The sequence below is a fragment of the Opisthocomus hoazin genome, chromosome 30, assembly GCF_030867145.1.
Source record: "Opisthocomus hoazin isolate bOpiHoa1 chromosome 30, bOpiHoa1.hap1, whole genome shotgun sequence".
Lineage (NCBI taxonomy): Eukaryota > Metazoa > Chordata > Aves > Opisthocomiformes > Opisthocomidae > Opisthocomus > Opisthocomus hoazin.
The window spans coordinates 2,059,950-2,081,549 of NC_134443.1; the positions used below are offsets into that span (position 1 = coordinate 2,059,950).

General features: G+C 66.7%; 4 protein-coding genes across 5 annotated transcripts in view; 2 read left to right on the plus strand and 2 right to left on the minus strand.

Annotated features, from left to right (window-relative positions):
* The window catches only part of LOC104337856 (putative PIP5K1A and PSMD4-like protein), a 34,151-nt gene extending 23,911 nt beyond the window's left edge, over positions 1–10,240 (minus strand). The window contains exons 1-2 of the mRNA XM_075445270.1: positions 10,155–10,240; positions 3,812–3,853 (exon numbers count right to left, since the gene is read on the minus strand). Coding sequence (XP_075301385.1) covers positions 3,812–3,853; positions 10,155–10,212 — 100 coding nt within the window. The 5' untranslated portion in view covers positions 10,213–10,240. The remainder of the gene's footprint in view (positions 1–3,811; positions 3,854–10,154) is intronic.
* A 567-nt stretch (positions 10,241–10,807) lies between these two features.
* On the plus strand, positions 10,808–13,033 carry VPS72 (vacuolar protein sorting 72 homolog). The gene is made up of 6 exons (XM_075445139.1): positions 10,808–10,985; positions 11,310–11,462; positions 11,603–11,717; positions 11,789–11,968; positions 12,081–12,222; positions 12,507–13,033. Exons 1-6 carry the CDS (start codon positions 10,869–10,871, stop codon positions 12,898–12,900), a joined length of 1,101 nt encoding a protein of 366 aa, XP_075301254.1. The 5' UTR covers positions 10,808–10,868; the 3' UTR covers positions 12,901–13,033.
* Positions 13,034–13,478: 445 nt separating this feature from the next.
* TMOD4 (tropomodulin 4) lies at positions 13,479–18,487 on the plus strand. The gene is made up of 10 exons (XM_075445137.1): positions 13,479–13,576; positions 14,210–14,350; positions 14,426–14,582; positions 15,352–15,474; positions 16,381–16,470; positions 17,104–17,234; positions 17,610–17,717; positions 17,932–18,075; positions 18,161–18,305; positions 18,390–18,487. The coding sequence occupies exons 1-10, from the start codon at positions 13,499–13,501 to the stop codon at positions 18,410–18,412; spliced, it is 1,140 nt and encodes a 379-aa protein (XP_075301252.1). The 5' UTR covers positions 13,479–13,498; the 3' UTR covers positions 18,413–18,487.
* Positions 18,469–21,268, minus strand: SCNM1 (sodium channel modifier 1). 2 transcript variants are annotated; one of them, XM_075445147.1, is made up of 8 exons: positions 21,166–21,268; positions 20,603–20,673; positions 20,431–20,519; positions 20,261–20,346; positions 20,096–20,185; positions 19,841–19,986; positions 19,630–19,762; positions 18,469–19,537 (listed from the first exon to the last, which is right to left on the minus strand). In XM_075445147.1, the coding sequence occupies exons 1-8, from the start codon at positions 21,214–21,216 to the stop codon at positions 19,358–19,360; spliced, it is 846 nt and encodes a 281-aa protein (XP_075301262.1). In that variant the 5' UTR covers positions 21,217–21,268; the 3' UTR covers positions 18,469–19,357. The 2 variants fall into 2 exon arrangements, with proteins under 2 accessions (XP_075301262.1, XP_075301263.1); XM_075445148.1 differs by having other exon boundaries at positions 19,369–19,537; positions 20,091–20,185.
* Positions 21,269–21,600: the final 332 nt, after the last annotated feature.

Genomic DNA, 21,600 nt, shown 5'->3' on the forward strand with positions numbered 1-21,600 from the left:
CACAAGGAAATGCTGTTCTGCTCATTGCTCACCAGCCAAGCTCAGCCCGGTGCCGGTGCTGCCGGCAAGGGTCCGCTCTGCCCCGGCTTCCAGCGCTCCCCGGCCTCGCCTCCCCCGAGGTGGCACCAGCGACCTCCCCGCCCGCGACGGGGTTGCAGGGCTTTGCAGGATTAGTGCCACCCGTTAATTAGCACTGGGAGGGCCAAGTGCCCTGCGGGGTTTCAGCACATGCACTGACCATGCTTTGTCTTAAAATTCTTTCCAGGACCTTTCATTGAAGGCCCAGAAGCTCAGCCCTTCCGCTTGAAGCCAAGCCCCGGGATCTACATAACCACCGCGGTGTGAAATCTCTGTGAGGTGAGGTACCGACTTCTTTCAGGCCTGGATTGCCATCTTGGGTTTTTCTGGATGCAGTAAGGCAAAAAATGCAACACGATGACGCTGCCCCTCTGCCACGTCCGTCCACGGCACGAAGCCAGACCGAGACCGACACCGGCGAGGCCAGGGACGCTGCCTCCGCCACGCAGCTGCACAGAACCGCGACGTGCTCCCTGCCTCCGGCCCAGAACCGCAGGCAAGCTCTTCCATTTTGTTCTTCCTGCTGGTTCAGACACAGCAACTCCTTTTTCAGTTTTCACGTGGGAGCCACGACCACAGCCCTGGAACGCCGTCCCCTCCCAGGAGCAGCACCCCCACGGCACCGCCAGCGAGGGCACCGTACCCCGCGCGGGGCTGCTTCCCCCGTCCAGTAACTGTTTCAGCGGATGAAGCGCTGCGACACAAACCCTTCTGGGCCCACCCACGGCTCGCTCAGCGGAGCAGCCCCGTCTGCTCGCCTGTTACGGGCAGCGTAAAGACTCACGCTGTGATCTCACCAAACGCTACAGCTCCACAGAAACTGCACTTCAGCAACAGGAACAGAGGCACTTCACAGCAAAATCCAGCAGCTTCTGATCCCCTTATCGAATGATCAAAGTTCTCATTTCAATACATATTAAACAAGTAAACAAGAAAAAAAAAAACACCCTGTGACAAATGCTTTTCGCTAAACAAAGCGAGCGCAGAAGGACGGGCTCCCACCGCCTTCCCACCCCCTCTCCTCTCCCTTTACAGACAAGGTTTGTCCCGACAAGCTCTGATTTCTGCATTTGAAGTTTCTCGCAGCCAGCTCTGCCCCTTCTCCTCCTCCTCCCCCCGGCACTCTTGGGGTTCTTTGGAGCCGGCCGCCCCGCTTCAGCTCTCGCATCCCTTCCCTCTTCCCTTCACCACCAGCCCAGATCTGGGAGCATCTCCAGCTGGAAGGAAGCTTTGGCGGCATAGTGTGCTGTGACGAAGCCAATAGAGCTCGACTCCATCACCTTGCCACAAGGCTTTTGAACTTGCCGAGACCCATCAGGACACAGGGACGGTGGAAACGTCCCGGGCATCACAAAGCAACACCTGTTCGATAGCAATTCAACCTTTTTTTTAAGCAAGTATCTGTAATTATGTAAATCCAAACCTCTAAAAGCCCCATGATTTAAGCAATCCTGAAGCAGCACCGCCAGCCTCATCACCTTGGAGATTCGCCGTGTTAACATTTAATCATCCGTGCAAAAACCGTATTCCACTAGGATTTAACTCCAGTTCTCTCGCCCGAGGACCCAGCAGCGAATCTCTGTGCTGCCTCCATCCCATGCAACAAGCACTAGCAGTGAGCAGACACCACGAGCCCTGGCTGGAGAGCCGGCATCCCAACGCGCCTCCGCTCCGTCCCCCGCGACACCACGGGCTATCCTCATCTCGGAGGTCTCGCCACCACCTCACGGCAGACGCACGGCATCTCGGCACAGAGCAGAGCACTGGCCGCTTCCCCCAGGGCCCCCGGACCACGGTGTCTGGGTTCACCCTTCCGCGCCGTGATTTGGGAAGCGACGAGGATCCTCTCCGCCAGGCTGGTTGCAAGAAAGGGTGAGTCAGGGAGGGAAAGCCGCAGCCTGCGGTCAGAGCGTCGGCGCGCTCGCAGCATCGCCCCGGTCCCAGCACGCCCAGTTTCCGCAGCAGGAAGCTCCCCCTCCCTCCCTCCCGTTTCCAAACGAGTTTGCTGCTGATTGGGAAATATGTAATTCCTGTTTGACCATGATAAAAAACGCTTGTTCCTGCCTGAGCGCAAGGACGAACGCGAGGCCTGCTCCCTCCGAGGCAGGACCGCAGCTACGTACGGGTCTGTCGCATGTCCTCCTGCAAAAACCAGCGCTCTCGATTACCACAAGCGTTACTACCGCAGGGCAGCGAGCAAAACTCCGAGGTTTCCACATGAAAACGTTTCAGTTATCTCCACCTCTTTTTATTGCTACACAAAGGCAGTCTGGGGGTGTCCCACACACTCTCTGCTTGGAGACGGTGTTAAATTCAATGGCTTAAATGGAACAAAACGAAATAATCTCCAAAAAGCTGCTACTTCTGCATCTATTTAAACGCCTCTTTAAAATGAAAGATCATCAGCCACGCTTCTGGCCCAGACTGACAACTGAGAACATGGCTCGAGACGCCGAAACAGTTAACTGCGGCCGAAGGAAACGGCTCAGGGTCAGAAAGTCCCATCCAACGGCGAATTCATGATGTCCCAACAAGTTTCCTTTTTTTCTTTCTTTCTCGATCCTGGGAGCAATCGCTACAGGCGATTTCAGAGCATTCCTCAGCGCTGTTTACTGGAAGCTGAATCAACCTAAATAAATAGCTGCCTGCCTTCCGCCAGCCCGAGCTGCCCGGGATTATTTTCAGCCAGCAACAGCCAGTGTACTCTTACCGACTGCAAAATGAACGCCGGGGAAAAAAGCTGAAACCTTGTGGTGACGGCACCCGGCCAAACGGTTTGGACAAATATTTCACTGGAAGGAGCACGCAAGGCGGCAGTCGGGTCCGACCCGCGCTCGTCCAGCAAACGAGCGCGCTTGTTTGGTACAGCCAGGACAAACGGCCGCTCTGCTCTATTTTTAAGCAGAGCCGCTCGGACAGATCTCAGCTGCGCCTCATGTTTTCGACAAAAATAAAAACTGAAAACGTTAGCACACCCAAACACATCATCAAGCCCAACTCCCCAGCGCCTGAGCGGGGCAAGCCACGCGCCAGGACACGTCACGGCGTCACGCACTGCCCTTCCTCCCGGCCCGACGCCGGGCCTTGCTCAGCCACACACGCGGCCAGGGCCAGGGGGCAGCTGGGTTTGCCCCAAGCAGGCCCTCTTGACGCCCGGAAACAGGAACCCTCTCCTCCCACACCTGGACTCTGCCTGCGGGTGCTGGCACCGCCGGCAAGAGCACTTCTGCACCCACCATAGCCGTGAGCCCCAGGCCCAGCGAACGCTGCCGGTGGCAGGCGCCGTACGCCGGAGCCGCAGGGGACGCAGCCCAGCCGCCGGCCGCACAGCAATCCCCCCGCACACCCCTCTGCCTGCAAATCCCCCCGCAAAGTCTGCAGGGCCGAGTCCCCCCGCAACCCACGGCCGCAAACGGGAACAGCAGCGAGATTTCTTTTCTTCAAAGTGCAAACCAGGCAGAAACCAAAGCAGCAAAGCCCCGCTGGAACAATCCCGTGGGTGCGCACCGGGACGCGGAGAGCTGTTGAGATGTCAGGAGAGCGCTCACGCAACACACGTCAACACAGCAGCAGCTTCTGTTGAGAGGCAGCAGCCTGTTTAGGGGGAAAAAGCCCACCCGGTTTTGTCAGTCCCCAGAAGCCAAGACAGTTACGTGGGACGGCATTTTGCTGCTGGTTACTGGAGAGGAAAACACCATGCTTTTTTTTCAGCACATATATGCAACACATCTACCTCTTCGAAACGACATCACCGAGCAGCACAAAAAGCTGAAATCTATGAGGAGAAACAAAAAGGTTACACAGTCGTCACGGCGAACCGATACTTCAGATACTTGAAGAAACCAGAGCTATTTTCCCCAAGAAAGTTAAAGAAACACAAAAAGAAATCCTGTTCCCCCTGGTTAAGACAACAAAGGCCCAAACTTTGCAAGCAAAACACTTCTGAGCAAGGCACCTTAGCCACACACAGTGAACCCCTGCCACGGCTCCCGGAGAGAAGAGCCCCAGCATTTCATTTGCTTCTCTTCTGGACACTGCAGAAGTCTGGCCTGAACGAGAAGTCAAAGCCAACGCTCTCGATCACAGCAGCTGGAGGTGGCAGCCAAGCCGTGAGCTCACGCCGCCCGGCCCTGCCAGCGCGGCAGACGGCCCTCCAGAGGCAGAGGAAACCCTCCCGAACCACCGCTCCTGGCCAGAAGGCCACGCAGTGAGTAATCGGGTAGAAACCCTCTGCATCAATAGATCTGTTCCGATAAATTACGCTAAGGCCATTGAACCAGCGGCGTCACAGCTGCCGCAGGGGACCTGGGGACTCAGTGCCTCGGCACGGAGCTCTCGCACGCTGTACGTTCTGCTCGGGGTTCTCCTTCCCAGCGCCGCGGGCAGCCGGCAGCCGACGGCCACACGACTGCGCTGACTGCCCCGGATGAGCGCACCTTCCCACCTTCCCCCTCTCTCCACCCGCGCGTCCCGAGCCCGCTGACGGAGCCGCAGGACAGGAGGACAGGACACTCCGGGCAGTCACTGGACACTGACGATGTGTCCACGCCGGCAAGCGGCGACGCGCTGGGACAAGGCCCAGGGAAAGCCGGAGACGACGCAATCTCTGGAACGTTATCCAGACACCTCTCGCCGCTTTGCAGAAACACTAAACCCTTCCTCAATCTCTCCGCACCAGCAGCCCGCCAAGTGCCTCGCGAGGAGGTCAGCACACCCAGCCACGGAGAAACCACGCAACGCTCTAATCCAGGAGGCCGGGGGCAGAAGTAAGAACAGGTTTCCACACACAAGGTTACCAGCGTTTTCTTAGGACCCAGCAGAGAGCCGAGGTCAGGCAGAACATCCAGAGATCCATAAACAACCCCAACAAACCAAGCAGCTCCTCTGCCTTCTGCGGCGGCGAGCAAAGAGGCGCTCACCAAAGGTGAGGAGGACAGAACGTACCGGAGAGGATGGGCTTGGGCTTCCACCTCCACCACCTGGAGCTGGTGAGCAGACGGCGCTGACCTCACCGGAACTCCGGCTCCACCGCCTGGGGCTTATCCCAGCGGCTCCAGCCACAGACGTGCTTCACAGCAACTCGTTGTTTGGGAGCCCTGCTCCAAACCCACCACAGCTCACCAGGGCTGGGAAGAGACCGCTTTCCTTCACCCACACAGCAGAACCTGACCGAAGACCAGCGGTCACCGGTGCACCGACAAACCAAGCCCTGTCTAAACGGGCACGGAAACACACGTGTCTTGACTGACAACAAATTACTCTCTCTACTAAAAAACATTTGAAATAAATTAAGAAATCTCCGAGTCAAATAAATGGACTGATGCCTGATGTCTTCAGCAGCAGAGGACGGAGACAGCCCAGGGACCAGCAGGCAGCGGCAGACTAAAGGGTGGGAATTCTGCAGACAAAACGGACAGCGAGGGAGCAGTTTCCAGACCTGCTCCTGACTCCTGGCCGTGCTCCTCTCCGAGACCAGCCCTTTGGCCGCAGCCATGCCCTCCCGCTCCCCCAGCAACACCAGCTCGGAGGTACAGCAGGCACGCAAACTCTTTGGTCCTCGTTATCGAGCTGCTTGGGAGCCACAGAGCACCACGGAGCTGCAAAAATCACAATTCAAAGAAAACAAATCAGCAAGCAAGTGCAGCAAAACTACCTCCAGCGTCGGGAACGGGGCACGTAGGAGCACGGCTAACGCAGCCGGGCGAGACGCCGGCCGGCGAGTACTCCTGTTCTGGCTTCTCCGTAGGGCTCACAGCAAAACCCTCGCGGGGGCAGGAGGAACGGGGTGCTCTCTCTTGAGCTTCCCGGTAGAAGAGAGGGGCCGACTGATTTCGCTGAGGGCGTTTCGGACAAGACCACTTTCTGGAACGTCTGATGGCAACTCCAGCAGCATCTTCTGGCACAGCGGCTTTGCCCAAGGCTCTGCCATTTGAAAATTAATCCTACCGCTGGCCGAAGACCATCGATTTTACAGCCCTGCATTACTCCTGCTTTCCACCAAAACACTTCAATGATTTAAACTTTAAGCTGATCCCCACTCCCAGACTGCAACACCTACTCGAGAAACACAACGGCACCGGGTTTTCTGGGGTGTTGATGAATTCCAAGTCCAGCTTTACGGCTGTTTGGAGCTACAAATCCTAACGATAAATGCTCCAAGCTTCCTCTTCCAGCCCGCACTGCAAACCTCACCGAACCCCAGGAAGGGAGAGAGGCCGCAGCCCCTGCTCCAGCTGAGCCTTTCTGGGACTCGCTCACAACCGACCCCAGAGGAGCTGGCGATGGGAACGCAGAACCGCCGCCCTGCCTGCCGCTGCCACCCTCTTAATGGGGGGAGAAACCATCCTCTCCAGAAGAGGAAGATTCAGGGCAGATGGAAGGCATCTTCCTGCCCTGGGAGCGCTCCGCTTTTTAAGCAAGGCGAAGTCCCCAGGGACGCACGGAGATAATACATTTAATCACCACTACCACACAGTAATCAAGGGCAAGAACGAGTACGACACCGTGTCTGGGGGAAAACAAAGCCCTGCTCCCGGAGAAGGGAGCTCTGGGTGCGCAGCGGGACGCAGCGCAGGCAGCGTCAGTTCACCCCCACCTCGAAACCAGGTGGCTTTCCAACCCCGCAGGCTGCCGGGGGGTGGGGAGGGGAACGGCAACACCGAGCAGCCCCTTCCAACAACACGCGGCGGGAGGAGCAGCTTCTACTTTCCAACGGGAAATTCCGCTAGAATTCAGGAAATGGCACTCCCGGTCACCGGTGCACCCCCAAACCGCACAACTCTCACTCGCTGTCGCTTTGCCCGCCGAGCTTCCCTCCCACAGACCCATCTGTCACTTCTTTAGACAAGCTGGCTCCCACTTTTGTTCTTCGAGGGCAATCTTTTGTCTCCGTCTGAAAGAGAAGGAGCTTTGCCCCGCGCCGGGGTGGGCATCACGCACAAGCACAACTCCCACGGCACCAAAAGGGACGGCGAGAGTTTGGGCGACAGGATCCGGCTGCCGACACCTGCAACACCCACAGAGATCTGGCAGCCGACGGCTGGGAAGAGGAGAGGTTTGTGTCACGGCGAGGGGACTCGCAGACGTTTGACAGTCCTATTTTCAGCCTGAGGACGATGAGCCGCTCAGATGGTTCCATTTAACAAACTCGCCTTCCCCCGGCCTCGGCTAGGTGGGATCGGGAAAGCTTTGTGCCTCTTGCAGGAATTGGGGTGCGGTACGAGTCCTTCTGGGTGTTTTACACCCACATCAAGGGCTCAGCAGCTCGGGACCCTGCTCTGCACTCGCTGCGGATGTGTCAGGACGATCTCCCTGTCCCCAGAACCGACTGAGCCATTTTGAGAGCAATTCTTTTGTCTGCGGACGCCAGGGAGGGGCCTGAAGCCAGGGTGACAATGAACTCCCAACTCATTCGGACCCGTAATTATAAAGCAGCCGCAGCACCCGAGGCACAAAGGGCCAAACAACCGGAATCCCACATTCGCATGTTTTGGCACTCGCTGCTTCGAAACGAAAGCAGCAAAATGAGAAAGTCTCTTTGGGTGTTTCCCCAGAGAGTTAAACACCCGCTGAGGCAGGGAGAGGGGCAACCGCTGCCTGCCTGGCTCCAGAACAGTTCCAGACTCATCCTCATCCCCTTCATCTGCGCTGGATGATGCCAGTGACAGCGTAAAGCCCCCTGCAGCCACCCACACCGTGGGCCACCGAGGGTGACAGTGCCCCGTGGCAGGGCTCGTGGTGGTTTAAGGTTTACCATGGAGCAAAGCAAAACCTCGTATCCAAAACAACAATGGGCATCCTTTTGTGCCCTGCCTTCCGTGGAGCTGCTCCTCCAGCAGCCGAGCCCTTCCAGCACCCGTTCGGGATCGCTCTCCTCAGCTCCCAGCTCTCGTCGTCCTCTCCAGCAGCTGCGGAGGAACCAGGTCCCATGCAGAGCCCACACACTGCCCACGGCAGAGGGCGAGCACCCAACGAGGCCCCGAGCCTCCCGGAGGTGGGGCTGAAATCCGAGGTTTAAAGCTGGAGCGGTCAGGGACCAGCCGAGGTGACCGTCCGTCACGCACCGCACACGTCACGCGGCGGAGGCTCTCACAAGCAGAATTCAAATCCTGTGGGAAACGCGCGTTAGCCAACACCTCGCTAGCCGGAGCAGCAAACAATGGCAATTATTCCACCAGGAAGGGAGATTTACTCATTTACTTGCACATTTTTTCTTAAGTAACACTCTCAAAACCCTGCAAGCTTTCTGAAGCCGGCTCCTCCTTCTCGGCTCAGCAGACGGGCAAGCACAGGAGAAGATCAAGATCTCAAAGGAAGCCCCAAAGCAGAAGCCTCAGGGTCTTGCCCCCGGCCCTCAGCCCTGTGCCGAGGCACCGCGGCTGCCGCAGCCAGTCCAGACCAAAGCGCCCTCTCCCTCCTCACAAAACTGGCTTCATCGGACCGACAGCTACGACGTCCCCGCTGCCTGCTCCCACGGGGAGCACCAAGCAGGTTCGCTGCGCGTCTGTCTGCACAACGGCCCGAAGGACACGGCGAGGAAGCCAGAAAATGGACACCTGCAGACACCCCGCCGGACGACACCGCACCAACTCTGCTGCAACGACGAAAGTCGCTCCTCTCACGGTGGGGTTCAGCCGCCTGGCCCCAAACACTCCCAGAAGAGCCGGGGCAGCCGGCAGCGGGGCTTAAGGCGCAAACGCCAACGCGCCGGGAGCACTGAACGACGCCGGGGCTCAGCCGTACGCCTTCCCGTGGGCTTCTTCTTCCCCTGCTGTGCCCTGGGTGACAAGTGCTGTGGCACTGACCAGGAAGCTTCAGCATATTGGGTTATGGTAAATAAAAAACCTGGCTGCTCTCGACCAGAGAAGCTCGGGAAGGATGGCTGGACCTCGCCAAATGCAAATTTCAAGGCTTTGAGAAAGGCATTTTGGTTTGCAGCCACAAACCAGCGTGAAGAAGCTGGTTTGGGGCCTGTGGAAAGGGGAATACGGCCCTCGACTGCCCCAAGGATGCTGCCAGACCTGTGCAACACCGGGAGGAGGCCGGGACACAGGTTAAAGAACCAAAAGTGCCCTATTTTATCCCAGAGAAGGTTTCCACCCATCGCTACCATCCCTCTGCGGGGATGAGACCAGTGCCCAGCCCCAACCCGGCACGTTGCTGGTTCAGCTCGCGTTTCAAATCAGCGAAGCAAGAGAAACCCCCCGCCGTCAGCGGGCCGCAGGACCCTTCCCTCGACGCGCACCGGCTCCAGTTCTCGGCATCAAACCCAATGCCAGCCGCTTACGCTCCCCCAGCCCCTCACCTCCCACAGCTGCCAAGCGGCCCCGGCGAGCGCTGCCTTCGCCTCGCCCAACACCAGACGCAGCCGAGAGGAGGGCGGCTCCGCCGGGGAGCCGCCGTCCTCCCCCTTCCCCGCCGCGGTCCCAACCAAAGGCAGACATCTCGGCTCCCCGCACCCCTCCGCGCCCCAGCAGCCGAGCCCGGGGACCCGGGACCCGCTGCCACCCCAGGCAGGCGGCCCGACTCCCGGCTCTTGGGCTGGAAACACAAGGGGAGGCACAGTCAAGTCTCCCCCAGCACCAACCCCGTGCTCCCCGCCTCCCCCAGACCCCCGCCCCCTCCAGACCCCTCTGTGGGGGGGGTTCCAGCCCCCCAGCCATGCCCAAAAGGTCCTCGCCACCCACCTGCGGCCCCCTCCCCAGCCCAAGGGCAGCCCCACGCCCCCCTCCCGGCCCAGGCCGCGGAGCCAGCCGGGCTCTGGGAAGCCCGACCCGCCCGGGCCTGGGCCCGCACCCCCTGGGGGCTCAGCCTCGCCCCCCCGCCCCGGCTTCACCCCACAGCGCCGAACCGCCCTGGCAGGCTCCGCACCCGGCCCGCCCGACCCGGTCCTGCCCAGCCCAGGCCCCGCGCCCCCCCCGGGCCTCCCACCCCGTCAGCCCCACGCACCCCCCCCACGCCCCCAAAGAACCCCCTCAGCCCCCCGCTCCTCCAGAGCCCCCCTCAGCAGTGCGCACCCCCCAGCCCTCCCCTCAGCCCCGCGGGGCCCCCCGCAGCCCCCGAGCCCGGCCCCGTACCGGCCAGGCCGCCGCTGCTCCCGCTGCTGCCCCCCGACTCGGGCCCCGCCGCCGCCATCTTGCCGCGCTCCCTCCTCCTGCGCCGGCCGCCGGCTCGCGCGCGGCGCCCGCGCCCCTCCCGGCTTGGCCCCGCCCCTCGCCGCTAGGCCCCGCCCCCGCTGCGGACCGCACCATCCGTCCGCGGGGGGGGGAACACGCGGCGCCGGCACGCAGGGCGCACGCGCAGCCCACGCGGCTGCACACACCCCCCCACCCCCGCGCACACGTGGAGTCGCCCCCGGGGGCGCGAACGCTCGGGGCGGGCGGGGAACCCTCAGGGCGCATGCGCGCCAGGCGGGACGGGTCACGTGACAAGCCGAGCGTGACCAAAACAAAGCTGAGGCACGTGGCGGCGGCGGTTGCCGTGACGTCACGAAGTGACGTCATTTCCCATCTTCCCTCTTCAGCGGCGCAACGTGGCCGTACCGAGGTGGGCCCGGGGGCGGGCGGATAGGCATTGGGGGGGGGGGGCGCTCCCGTGACGTCACGCTCCGCGCGGTGACGCAGCCCCGGTTCCGCCCTCCCCATCGCCCGTGGGAACCTGCAGTGCCCCCTCCGGCCCGCAGGGGGGCGCCCGCCCGCATCGGCCGCTCGGCGGTCGCTCTGCCCTGCCTGGCGGCGGAGCGGCGGGCCGGGCAGGCAGCGCAGCGGAGCGCCGATCGCGGCGGCGGCGCGATGAGCCTGGCGGAGGGCCGCGCCCCGCGGCGCACAGCCGGTAACCGGCTGTCGGGGCTGCTGGAGGCCGAGGAGGAGGACGAGTTCTACCAGACCACCTACGGCGGCTTCACCGAGGTGCGGGGCCGCGGGGGAGGTGGGGAGCCCCGGGGCGAACGGGACCGAAAGGCCCCGGTGCCGTGAGGGGCTCGGGGCGGGGTCGGCTGGGGGTCCGGGGGAGGTGGGGAGCCCCGGGGGGGCATATGGGGAGCCTCTGGGGGGCAACGGGGGAGTCCCCGGGGCTGGGGGGGTCCGGCTGGGGGGGTCTCGGAGGATGCCTGGGGAGTCCCGGGGGAGGGGGGGTGTCCTCGGGTAGGGGGGGTGTCCCCGGGGAAGGGGGGACCCGGCAGCCACCCCCGCCGTGGGGAGCCCCGGGGTGACACCGCCGCCGTGTCCCCGCAGGAGTCGGGCGATGACGAGTACCGGGGGGACCAGTCGGACAGTGACGATGAGGTGGACTCCGACTTCGACATCGACGAGGGCGAGGAGCCCGCCAGCGACCAGGACGAGAGCGAGCCCAAGCGCCGCCGCCGCGTCGTCACCAAGGCCTACCGGGTGCGGGCGGGGGGCTGCGGGGGCCCCTCCCCAGCCTGCGGGCGGGCGACGGGCTCCCCGGTGGGCAAAGCAGGGCTTTAAGCGAGGCGGAAGGCGCGGGGCATCCTCCCCCTCCTCACGCCCTCGGCCCCGTCCCGCAGGAGCCCCTCAAGAGCCTTCGCCCCAAGAAGCCGGAGGTCCCCAGCGGCGGCTCCCAGAAGCCCCGAGAGGTGAAATCCGTGGTCCCCGCGGAGCTGCAGGACGACGTGGGAGACAGTGAGTGCGCGCGGGCGGGCCGGGGCCCCTCCGGGAGGGACCCTCCGGTGAGCCCCGGCCTCCCGCCGCAGGCCGGAAGCACATGCGGCAGTCGACGACGGAGCACACGCGGCAAACGTTCCTGCGCATCCAGGAGCGGCAGGTCCAGTCCAAGCGCAAGAAGGGCGGCCCCAACTACGACCGGCCTCTGACGCAGGAGGAGCTGCTGGAGGAGGCCAAGATCACGGAGGAGATCAACCTCCGCTCCCTGGGTGAGCCGGGCGCATCCCAGGGGCGCGGGGACCCCCGAATGGCGGGGGGGGGGGGGGGAAGGGTGGTGGTGGGGTGCTGAGCCTCCCCCTCGCTGTGTCGCCGCGTGCCCAGAGAACTACGAGCGCCTGGAAGCCGACAAGAAGAAGCAGGTCCAGAAGAAGCGGAAGTGCGTGGGGCCCGTTATCCGGTACTGGTCCGTCACCATGCCCCTGCTCCCGGAGCCAGGCAAGGAGGAGAACGTGGACGTGGAGGGGTAGGTCGGGTCCCCCCGCCGGGGCCCTGGGGGTTTTCTGCCCCCCGCGCACCCAGCCGGGCCCCTCTGTCCCCGTCTCCCAAACCGGACCCCTCCGCGGGCTCCCTCCGCCGCGGTGGGGGAGCGGCAGGTTCGGGGCGGCTCCTCGCAGCCCCCCAGCCCCACGCTCCAGGTGCCGGGGGGGGGGGGTCCAGCAGCTTTGGCAGCTCCGCCTGCCCTGGGGGCTCTCCCGGGGCATCCCCCTCCCCGGGGGGGCTGCTGGGCGCTGACCGCGGCCCCTCCAGCTTGGACCAGGACCCGCAGCAGGCTGAGGCGGCTCCAGCCCCGGCTCCGGCTCCCGCCGGGAAGTGCTCCCGCACCTTCGTCTCCTTCAGCGACGACGAGACCTTCGAGCGCTTCTTCCCCAGAGCGAAGGCGCCGCGGCTGCCGGTGCGGGAGATCTGCCCGGTCACCCACAAACCGGCCGTCTACCGCGACCCCATCACCGACATCCCCTACTCCAACATCCGCGCCTTCAAGATCATCCGCGAGGCCTACAAGAAATACATCACGGCGCACGGGCTGCCCAGCGCCGCCGCCTCCGCCGCGCTGGGGGCTGCCACGACCCCCGGCCCCGACCCCGGCGGCCGCCCCACGCGCCAGAAGATCATCATCAAGCAGAGCGTCCCCGCCACCTGAGCGCGGGGGCCGGGGGCTCGCGGCCTCTCCTCGCCCCCTCCCACGCGGGACGGTGCGTTGCTCTATTTATCTCCTTCCTACCTTTTTTTTTTTTATATATAAAAATGAAATAAACCGGAGCAGCCCGCGTACAGCGAGGGTGCCGGCTCTTGCTTCGTGCGCGGCGCCTGCGCCAGCCCCACGGCGCCCGCGTGGCCTGGAGACCCTGCAGTAAACAAGCGGTTCGCTCGAGCGCTGCTGCTCCCCCAGCAGCCCCGGGAACGGTGGCCCCGCGCGTTTTGAGGGGCCGGGGGGGTGAGAGCCAAGTCACCCAGATGGTCTTGGGGTGAAGAGGTGTGAAATGTCCCCGGGGGGGTCCGGGGTCTCGGGGGGCTGCAGGGCCCCCGGCACACGGCTCAGCCGCTCCCTGCGGCCTCTCCCTGCTCCCCCCAGGCCAGGGCACCCCAAGGGGTCCCGGGGAGCCCCCCCGTCGCCCAGGGGCCCCCGCCGTGGCGGGGTGCGGGGTGGGGCGGGCGCGGGGCTGGCAGGGCTCGATAACGCCGGGATATGTGATCTCGCCCCTCCCCGCCGCCGGCTCGCAGAATAAAACGCTGATCTCATGCCCTGCGCGGCCGGAGCCCTTGGCTCAGCACCGGGGCTCGCTCCAGGCAGGCTCCGACGCCCGGCCAGCGGCCAGGTACGGCCCGGGGGGGGTCCTGGGGAGGGGGGGGGGTCCCCGGGGTGGTGGGGGGGCACAGCACCGCTGGGGAGCCCGACTGCAGGGTCCCTGGGTGCTGCTGGGGTCCCCCACTTGCAGGGATCCCGCAGCCCCCCGGCTCTCACCCATGGGTGCCCGGTCCCTCCCGGGGGCACTGGGTGCGTGTGGCCTCCCCAGGTGCCCCCCCCCAGCCCTGGGGACCCAGGTGTCAGGGGACCAACCTCAGCCGGGCATCGGGTGACTTGTGCCCCCTCCTGCCCCAGGAGACGGGGAGCGTGTTGGGGGGCAAAGCGGCACAGACTGGGGGGGCCGGGGCTGCTGCAGCAGGACGTGCCCCCCAAACGCCGGGGGAGGCTGGGGGGGCTGCAGGGTCCCAGCCCCGGGGAGCAGCGAGAGGCGTGACTCCGCTTCCCCAAGAGCTCCCCAACCACCCCACCCCGGACCCCCCCCCAGAGTGCCCCACGCCCCCCCCAGCCCCGGGGAACCCCAATAACCCCCGTGGTAGAAAGGGGCCCTGCAGGCCATGGCGTGGGGGGGTCACCGTGGCATGGGGCATCCCCCCACCCCGGGGAGCCCCCTGCCAGCCGCTCAGCCCCCCCGGTGTCCCCCCAGGACCCCCCGGCCCCCGCCATGACGTCGTACCGGCAGGAGCTGGAGAAGTACCGGGACATCGACGAGGACAAGATCCTGCGGGAGCTGTCGGCCGAGGAGCTGGCGCAGCTGGACACGGAGCTGCTGGAGATGGACCCCGAGGTGGGTCCCAGGGCGGGGGGGGGCGAGCGGGGCAGGTGCCACCTGGCCATCGGGGTGACACTGGGGGGTCCCCAGAACGTGCTGCTGCCGGCGGGGCTGCAGCAGCGGGACCAGACGCAGAAGAGCCCGACGGGGCCGCTGGACCGCGAGGCCCTGCTGCAGCACCTGGAGAAGCAGGCGCTGGAGGCCGGCGAGCGCGACGACCTGGTGCCCTTCACCGGCGAGAAGAAAGGTGCGGGGACCGGGGGGGACATGGCGGGGACCGGGGGGGACAGGGCCCCGCAGTGCCGGGTATATTTAGCTCGGCAGAACGGTCCTCGCCAGCGGCTCGGGTGTCCTGGGCGAGCTGGGTCCCCGCCAGCCCTGGGCATGGCCACCCCCCGGTGTTGCCACCACCTGTACAGCCACCCCACGGCGATGCCACCCCTTGAGATGTCCCCCCCAGTACAGCCACCCCACAGCGATGTCACCCCCTGAGATATCCCCCCCAGTACAGCCACCCCACGGCGATGCCACCCCCTGAGATGTCCCCCCCAGTACAGCCACCCCACAGCGATGTCACCCCCTGAGATGTCACCCCCAGTACAGCCACCCCACGGCGATGCCACCCCCTGAGATGTCCCCCCCAGTACAGCCACCCCACAGTGATGTCACCCCCTGAGATGTCACCCCCAGTACAGCCACCCCACGGCGATGCCACCCCCTGAGATGTCACCCCCAGTACAGCCACCCCACGGCGATGTCACCCCCAGTACAGCCACCCCACGGTGATGTCACCCCCTGAGATGTCACCCCCAGTACAGCCACCCCACGGCGATGCCACCCCCGTACGGTCACACAACCCCCCCAGACAGTCACCTGCTGGCAATGCCACCCCCTGGACTCCCACCCCCGGCAGTGTCACCCCGAGGCACGGCCGCCCCTGGGCCCCACCACGCTCCGGCAGCAGCCACCGTCCCCCGCGGCTCTGCCGTCCCCATCCCCGGTGTCCCCGCGCCCAGGGAAGCCCTTCGTGCCCAAGAACCCGACGCGGGAGATCCCGCGGGAGGAGCAGATCACGCTGGAGCCCGAGCTGGAGGAGGCGCTGGCCAACGCCACCGAGGCCGAGATGTGCGACATCGCCGGTGGGTCTCGCGCGGGGCTGCCACGTCGCGCCGTGGCCTAGCACGGGGCAGCCGTGTCACACCACAACCTCGCACGGGGCAGCCGTGTCACACCACGGCCTCGCACGGGGCAGCCGTGTCACACCATGGCCTCGCACGGGGCAGCCGTGTCACACCACAACCTCGCACGGGGCAGCCGTGTCACACCATGGCCTCGCACGGGGCAGCCGTGTCACACCACAACCTCGCACGGGGCAGCCGTGTCACACCATGGCCTCACACGGGGCAGCCGTGTTACACCATGGCCTCGCACGGGGCAGCCGTGTCACACCGTGGCCTCACACAGGGATGCCACATCACACCGTGGCCTCGCACAAGGCTGCCGTGTCACACCACAGCCTCGCACAGGGATGCCACATCACTCCGTGGCCTTGCACAGGGCAGCCGTGTCGCACCATGGCCTCCCACGGGGCAGCCGTGTCACACCACAACCTCGCACAGGGCAGCCATGTCACACCACGGCCTCGCACGGGGCAGCCGTGTCACACCATGGCCTCGCACAGGGATGCCACATCACACCATGGCCTCACACAGGGCAGCCGTGTCGCACCATGGCCTCGCACGGGGCTGCCCCGTCACACCGCGGCCGCGCACGGGGGTAGCGTGTCCCGCAGCATCTTCACGCGGGGGCAGCGCGTGGCACCGCGGCGTCGCACGGGGCCGGCGCGTTGCACGAGGCTGAGCGCTGCACGGGGGGTCACAGCCGTGCTCCCCGCTGCCAGGCGAGTGCCGTGCCCCCCCTGCCCCCCTGGGTCCCCACTAAAGGCAGCACCGGGCCCCTGCGCTCAGCTTTCACTGCTGGCCCCCGACCCCCCCCGGGGGGACACGAGGGGCCCGGGGGGCACCGCTGACCCCCCCGCCCCGCAGCCATCCTGGGCATGTACACGCTGATGAGCAACAAGCAGTACTACGACGCGATCTGCAGCGGGACCATCTCCAACACGGAGGGCATCAACAGTGAGGGCCGGCGGACGTGGGGACAGGGGAATGGGGGACACGGGGACGAGCCCCCTGGGCTGGGGGACGTGGGGACGGGGGACGTGGGGATGGGGGACAAGCCCCCCGGGCTGGGGGACACGGAGATGGGGGACATGGGGACGGGGGATGCGGGGCCGGGGGGATGAGCCCCCCGGGCTGGGGGACACAGGGACAGGGGACACGGGTACAGGGGACATGGGGACGAGCCCCCTGGGCCGGGGGACGTGGGGCCGGGGGACGCGGGGATGGGGGACACGGGGACGAGCCCCCCGGGCTGGGGGACGGAGGATGCAGGGACGAGCCCCCCCGGGGATGGGGGACACGGGGCCGGGGGACGCGGGGCCGGGGGGATGAGCCCCCTGGGCTGGGGGACGCAGGTACAGGGGACACAGGGATGCCGGGGACGAGCCCCCCGGGCGGGGGGACAGGGGACACAGGGACGGGGGACACAGGGATGCGGGGCCCACGGGGCTGTTTGGGGGGAATCTGGGGACCAGAACCCCTCCGGGATTCCCCGTGGGGACCCCACACACGTGCACAGGCGCGTGTGCCCGCGTATCTGCGCCCCCGCGTGCGGTCACGTGTGTCCCCACGCACACACGTGTGCCCCAGGCGTGGTGAAGCCTGACAGGTACAAGCCGGTGCCGGACGAGCCCCCGAACCCCACCAACGTGGAGGAGACGCTGCGGCAGATCCAGGCTGACGATGGGGCGCTGGAGGACGTCAACCTCAACAACATCAAGGTGAAGGACCCGGTGGCCACGTCCCCAAGGTGTCCCCGGGTGTCCTGTGGTGTCCCTGGGGGGTGGTCCCTGTCTTGGGGCAGCTCTTGGGCATTTGTCCCCATTCTGGAGTGGCTCCAGGGCACCCTGGGGTCCTGGTCCTCATCCAGAGGCATCCATGTCCCCTTGGCAATGTCCCCCATCCCTTCAGTGCCACCCACATCCCCTGCGTGATGAACTGCACCCTCTCGGGGACGGTGCCATACCCCTGGAGACATCCCCACCCTCTCGATGCCACTGACATCCCCTGGGGACACTCACATCACCTCAGGGATGTCCCCGTCCCCTGGGGGACACCCGCGTCCCCTTGGTGACACCCACGTCCCCTCGCCACAGGACATTCCCGTCTCCACGCTGAAGGCCATCTGCGAGGCCATGAAAACCAACACCCACGTCAAGAAGCTCAGCCTGGTTGCCACCCGCAGCAACGACCCCGTGGCCAGCGTGAGTCCCGGCCCCGGGGCCCCCCACCCGTCCCCAGACAGGGAGGGGACACAGGACGCGGTCCCCTGCCCCGGGCTCCGTCCTGGGCACCAGCAAGGCCGGGGGACGGTGGCTTTTCCACCGTCACCTGGGGCATCGGTGGCCCGGGACGTGCCGGGGGAGGGGTGCCAGCCCTGGGGGACACCCCGAGGTGACACCCCAAGGTGACACGCAGGCCGTGGCCGAGATGCTGATGGAGAACAAGACCCTGCAGAGCCTCAACATCGAATCCAACTTCATCACCAGCGCGGGGATGATGAGCATCATCAAGGCCATGCACCACAACACCACCCTGCGCGAGCTCAAGGTGGACAACCAGGTAGGGACGGGCACCCCAGGCGGCCCGGGGAGGGGACAGGGGTGTCCCCCACTGCCCGGCGTGCCCGGTCTCCCCCGCCCCGCAGTGCCAGCGGCTGGGTGACACAGTGGAGATGGAGATGGCCACCATGCTGGAGCAGTGCCCCTCCGTCGTGCGCTTCGGCTACCACTTCACACAGCAAGGCCCCCGCGCCCGCGCCGCCATCGCCATCACCAACAACAACGAGCTCCGTGAGCGTCCCCACGTCCCCTCCCGGGGCAGGAATCGGCGGGAGGGGGGGCCCAGCCCTGACCCCTCCTTTCCTCTGCCCCCAGGTCGCAAGCAGAAGAAAACCTAACGGCCCCCGCGGCGCGAAGAGCCGGGGCTCCTGCTCCCCGGGGCCGCTGTAAATAAAGAGGACGGAGAGACGCGGCTCTGGGACCCGCTGGGACGCGTCCCGGGCAGGATCCGCGCGCGGGGCCGGAGCGATCGGCCAGGGAGGGCAACACGGCGAGGGGGCAGCGGGGACACCCCCCAGGTCTTGCGGGGCTCGAGGCCTCGTTAGCCTCTGTCCATTAATCCATTAATCGCCGGGGCCGAGCCGGGTGCCCGGATCCCCTCGGGGAGCAGCGGGGCCACGGGGTCGGGGTATTTATACCGGGGGGATTGGGTTACGGCTCCGGGAGGGGTGCGGGGAGCAGGGCGACACCCCCCGTGCAGCCCGGTGCCCCCGTGGCAGGGAGCTGGGCACCCAGGGCCCACGGAGGCCGGCACCTACGGCCCGGTGAGGCGGGTGGGGGGGACATAGGCACTATTTATAGGTCCCCCCACCTATTTATAGGCGCGAGCCGAGCAAGCGGGTAGATCCCAGCACCCAGGGGTAACATCACCCCGGGCAGCACTGCCAGGAGGGCCCCCAGGGACGGGACCCGAGCTGGGACCACCCGCAGGCTGGTGGGAAAAGGAGGGGGGAAACTGAGGCAGGGGGAGGGCGGCGTGGCCGGGCGCTTTGCAAAGCACCGGGACAGCTGCTGGGGCTGGGGACGAGGGGGGGAACCCGGCACCGCCACCCCGAAAGGCCACGACCCGCAGGCAGCTGCCAGTGTGTGAGAAAACGAGCGTGACCTGGGCCGGGGACAGGAGGGGACGGGGCAGGGACGGGCCAAAACCCACAGCGAGGTTGGCAGCGCTCACAGGGCTCTGGCCGGGCCAGGGCTGCCCCGAAAAAGCACCGGGTTGAGCACCCCGGGATGGCAAAACGCCGGGACCCCCCACACCCCCCCCCCGGGACTGCCCCAACGGCTCAGACACCTCCGGCCTCTGCAGCTGCCTCTATTACCAGGGGCTGGGGGGCAGGCGGGGGGCCCGGCCCCGCGGGGGGCTTCAGGCCGGCAGCAGCGTGGGCGGCTCCTCCTCGTCCGAGTCGAATTCGGCGTTCTCGTCCTTCACCCACTTGCCGGAGGGGTCCTGGATCCAGCCAGCGCTGGGGGGACGGACAGACGGACGGGCAGACAGAGGGAGGGGTGAGAGGCGAGTCGCCACGGGGCTCCCCGCGCCGCCGGGGCCGAGACTCACCTCCGCAGCCGCAGGTACCGCTCCAGGGCCTGGCGTCGCTCGGGGCTGCGGGCTTCGGGCTGGCCCAGGGCCGATGAGGAGGCTTTTCCTTTGCTGCCTCGCCGCGTGCGGGCCGGAGCCGCCGTCGGAGCGTCTGGGAGGGCAGAGCGGGGCTGGTGAGAGCCACAGAAACGGGCGCTGCACAGCCCCGGAGCTGCCGGCGGGCTCTTACCCGCTCGCCCGCCGTGGTGCCCCGGCAGCAGGGCTGCAGGGCTGGCGGCCACGGCTCCTCCGTCCTTCCGCGACAGCTCCGGAGGCGTCGGGGCAGCGCTCGGCCCCGTCCAGGCGACGCCGGCTTGCGAGCTGCTTCCCTCCGCGCTGGAACAGAACGAGTCAGGGCCTCGTCCCACAAACGCCCGACGGCGGCGGTGAGGACGCGGTGCTGCCGGACCCCCCATCCTCCAAAAAACCAAGGGTCTCACCCCACCCTCCGGCAGCAGCTGCTGTAGGGAGCGGCTTTCAGGAGAGCACTCCGGGCGATCCTCCTCGTCCGTGCCAAGAGAGGGGCTGCGGAGCCCTGGGGACGGGGGACAGAGCTCAGGGGGGCCCGCCCGGGGGTCCGGCGTGGCAAAGAAGGGGCGTCCGCACCAACCTCCGCGCCTGCCGCCTCTGCCTGCGCCTCCTCCTCGTGCCGCTGCCCCTGGGCCGCGCGTTTCCGGCCGTAGAAGCGCTGCAGGCCTGGAAGAGAGCGAAGGGGACGGGGCGGCGGGGGACGCGCTCGCCTGGTGCAGCCCACCCCCCCCACGCCGGTCCCCCACTTACTGCCCGTGTGCTTCTTGCCGGCCCTGTGGACCGTCAGCACGTCCAGCGTGTCGAAGACGGGGCGGTGGGCGCACACGGTGCATGCGTACCTGTGCCAAGGCGGGGGGGGGGGAGCTGCCGTCAGGACCCCGCAAGCGGCCGGCGGGGGGGCTGCGCCGGGGGTCCCACTCACCTCCCGCTCCTCAGCAGCAGCGCCTCGTCCTCGGGGATGTAGCTGGCCAGCAGCTCTGCCACGCGTCTCTTCTGCGAGAGGCCGAGGCGGCCAGGTGAGCTCAGCCCCCCGCGCCTGCTGCCGGGTGGAGGGGGGCTCTGCCCCCAGCTCGCCCCGGGGGAACCAGCCCTGGCCCCCAGCCCCGGCCCCCCTCAGGGCAGGGAACCTCGGCACCCCGGGGACCCCGCTCTGGGGGGGTGGGAGAGGAATCGGGGTGTCAGGGCTGGGGAGGGGGCGGGCTGGGGGGCAGGGTGCGCCAGGGGAAGGGGGTAATTCTGGGGAGCTGCCGGGGGTACCTGGGGCGCTGGGAGGAGAACCCGGGGGGGGGCTGTCGGGAGAGGGCAGGGGTGAGGGGGAATGGGGGGGCAGAGGAGCAATGGCGGCAGGAGAGGCCTGTAGGGGAGGGGCTGGGGGGGAACAGGGCGGGGCAGGGGGGAGAACCCGGGGGGGCTCGGGGAGGGGCCGGGGGGGTCCGGGGGTCTCGGGGAGGGGCTGGGGGGGGCCGGGGGAGGGTCGGGACCCACCTGCAGCACCCCGAGCTGAGCGGGGTCGTCCCCCTCCCGCTTGAAGGACATGGCGGCCGCCGCGGTTACTATGGGAACCGCCCCCTCTCCCGCCCGGCTTCCGGGTGGCTTTTCCCGGCGGGCAGCACGCGGGAGCTGCGGCCAATCAGAGAGCGCGAGGGGCGGGGCGGGCGGGCCCGCCGTGCTGCCTGGCGGCCGCGGCCCCGCGGCATGACGGGAGTTGTAGTTCCGCGGTGGCACCCTGCGCGGGGAACGGGGAGCAAAGACCCCCCCGGGGGCAGCGGCCGTGGCGGCGGCAGGGGCGGGGGGGGGACAGGGAGGACTCTGGGATTAGGGGGGCGGGCGGCGGCGGCGCTGCCCGAGGAGTGGCGGGGTCCCCTCCCGTTCCGGACTATAACTCCCAGAGGCCTCCGCGAGGGCGACCGGGCCGGCCCC

What these genes read in the sequence shown, in the direction of transcription:
- SCNM1 (XM_075445147.1), bottom strand. Translation starts at nt 21,216, where the DNA reads ATGTCCTTCAAGCGGGAGGGGGACGACCCCGCTCAGCTCGGGGTGCTG. An exon ending in CTCAGCTCGGGGTGCTGCAG is followed by an intron (nt 20,674 to 21,165) that starts GTGGGTCCCGAC and finishes GGCCTCTCGCAG; the next exon opens with AAGAGACGCGTGGCAGAGCT. An exon ending in CAGAGGCGGCAGGCGCGGAG is followed by an intron (nt 20,186 to 20,260) that starts GTTGGTGCGGAC and finishes CCCCGTCCCCAG; the next exon opens with GGCTCCGCAGCCCCTCTCTT.
- TMOD4 (XM_075445137.1), top strand. Translation starts at nt 13,499, where the DNA reads ATGCCCTGCGCGGCCGGAGCCCTTGGCTCAGCACCGGGGCTCGCTCCA. An exon ending in TGCTGGAGATGGACCCCGAG is followed by an intron (nt 14,351 to 14,425) that starts GTGGGTCCCAGG and finishes GGGGGTCCCCAG; the next exon opens with AACGTGCTGCTGCCGGCGGG. An exon ending in CACCAACAACAACGAGCTCC is followed by an intron (nt 18,306 to 18,389) that starts GTGAGCGTCCCC and finishes CTCTGCCCCCAG; the next exon opens with GTCGCAAGCAGAAGAAAACC.
- VPS72 (XM_075445139.1), top strand. Translation starts at nt 10,869, where the DNA reads ATGAGCCTGGCGGAGGGCCGCGCCCCGCGGCGCACAGCCGGTAACCGG. An exon ending in CCTACGGCGGCTTCACCGAG is followed by an intron (nt 10,986 to 11,309) that starts GTGCGGGGCCGC and finishes GTGTCCCCGCAG; the next exon opens with GAGTCGGGCGATGACGAGTA. An exon ending in GATCAACCTCCGCTCCCTGG is followed by an intron (nt 11,969 to 12,080) that starts GTGAGCCGGGCG and finishes CCGCGTGCCCAG; the next exon opens with AGAACTACGAGCGCCTGGAA.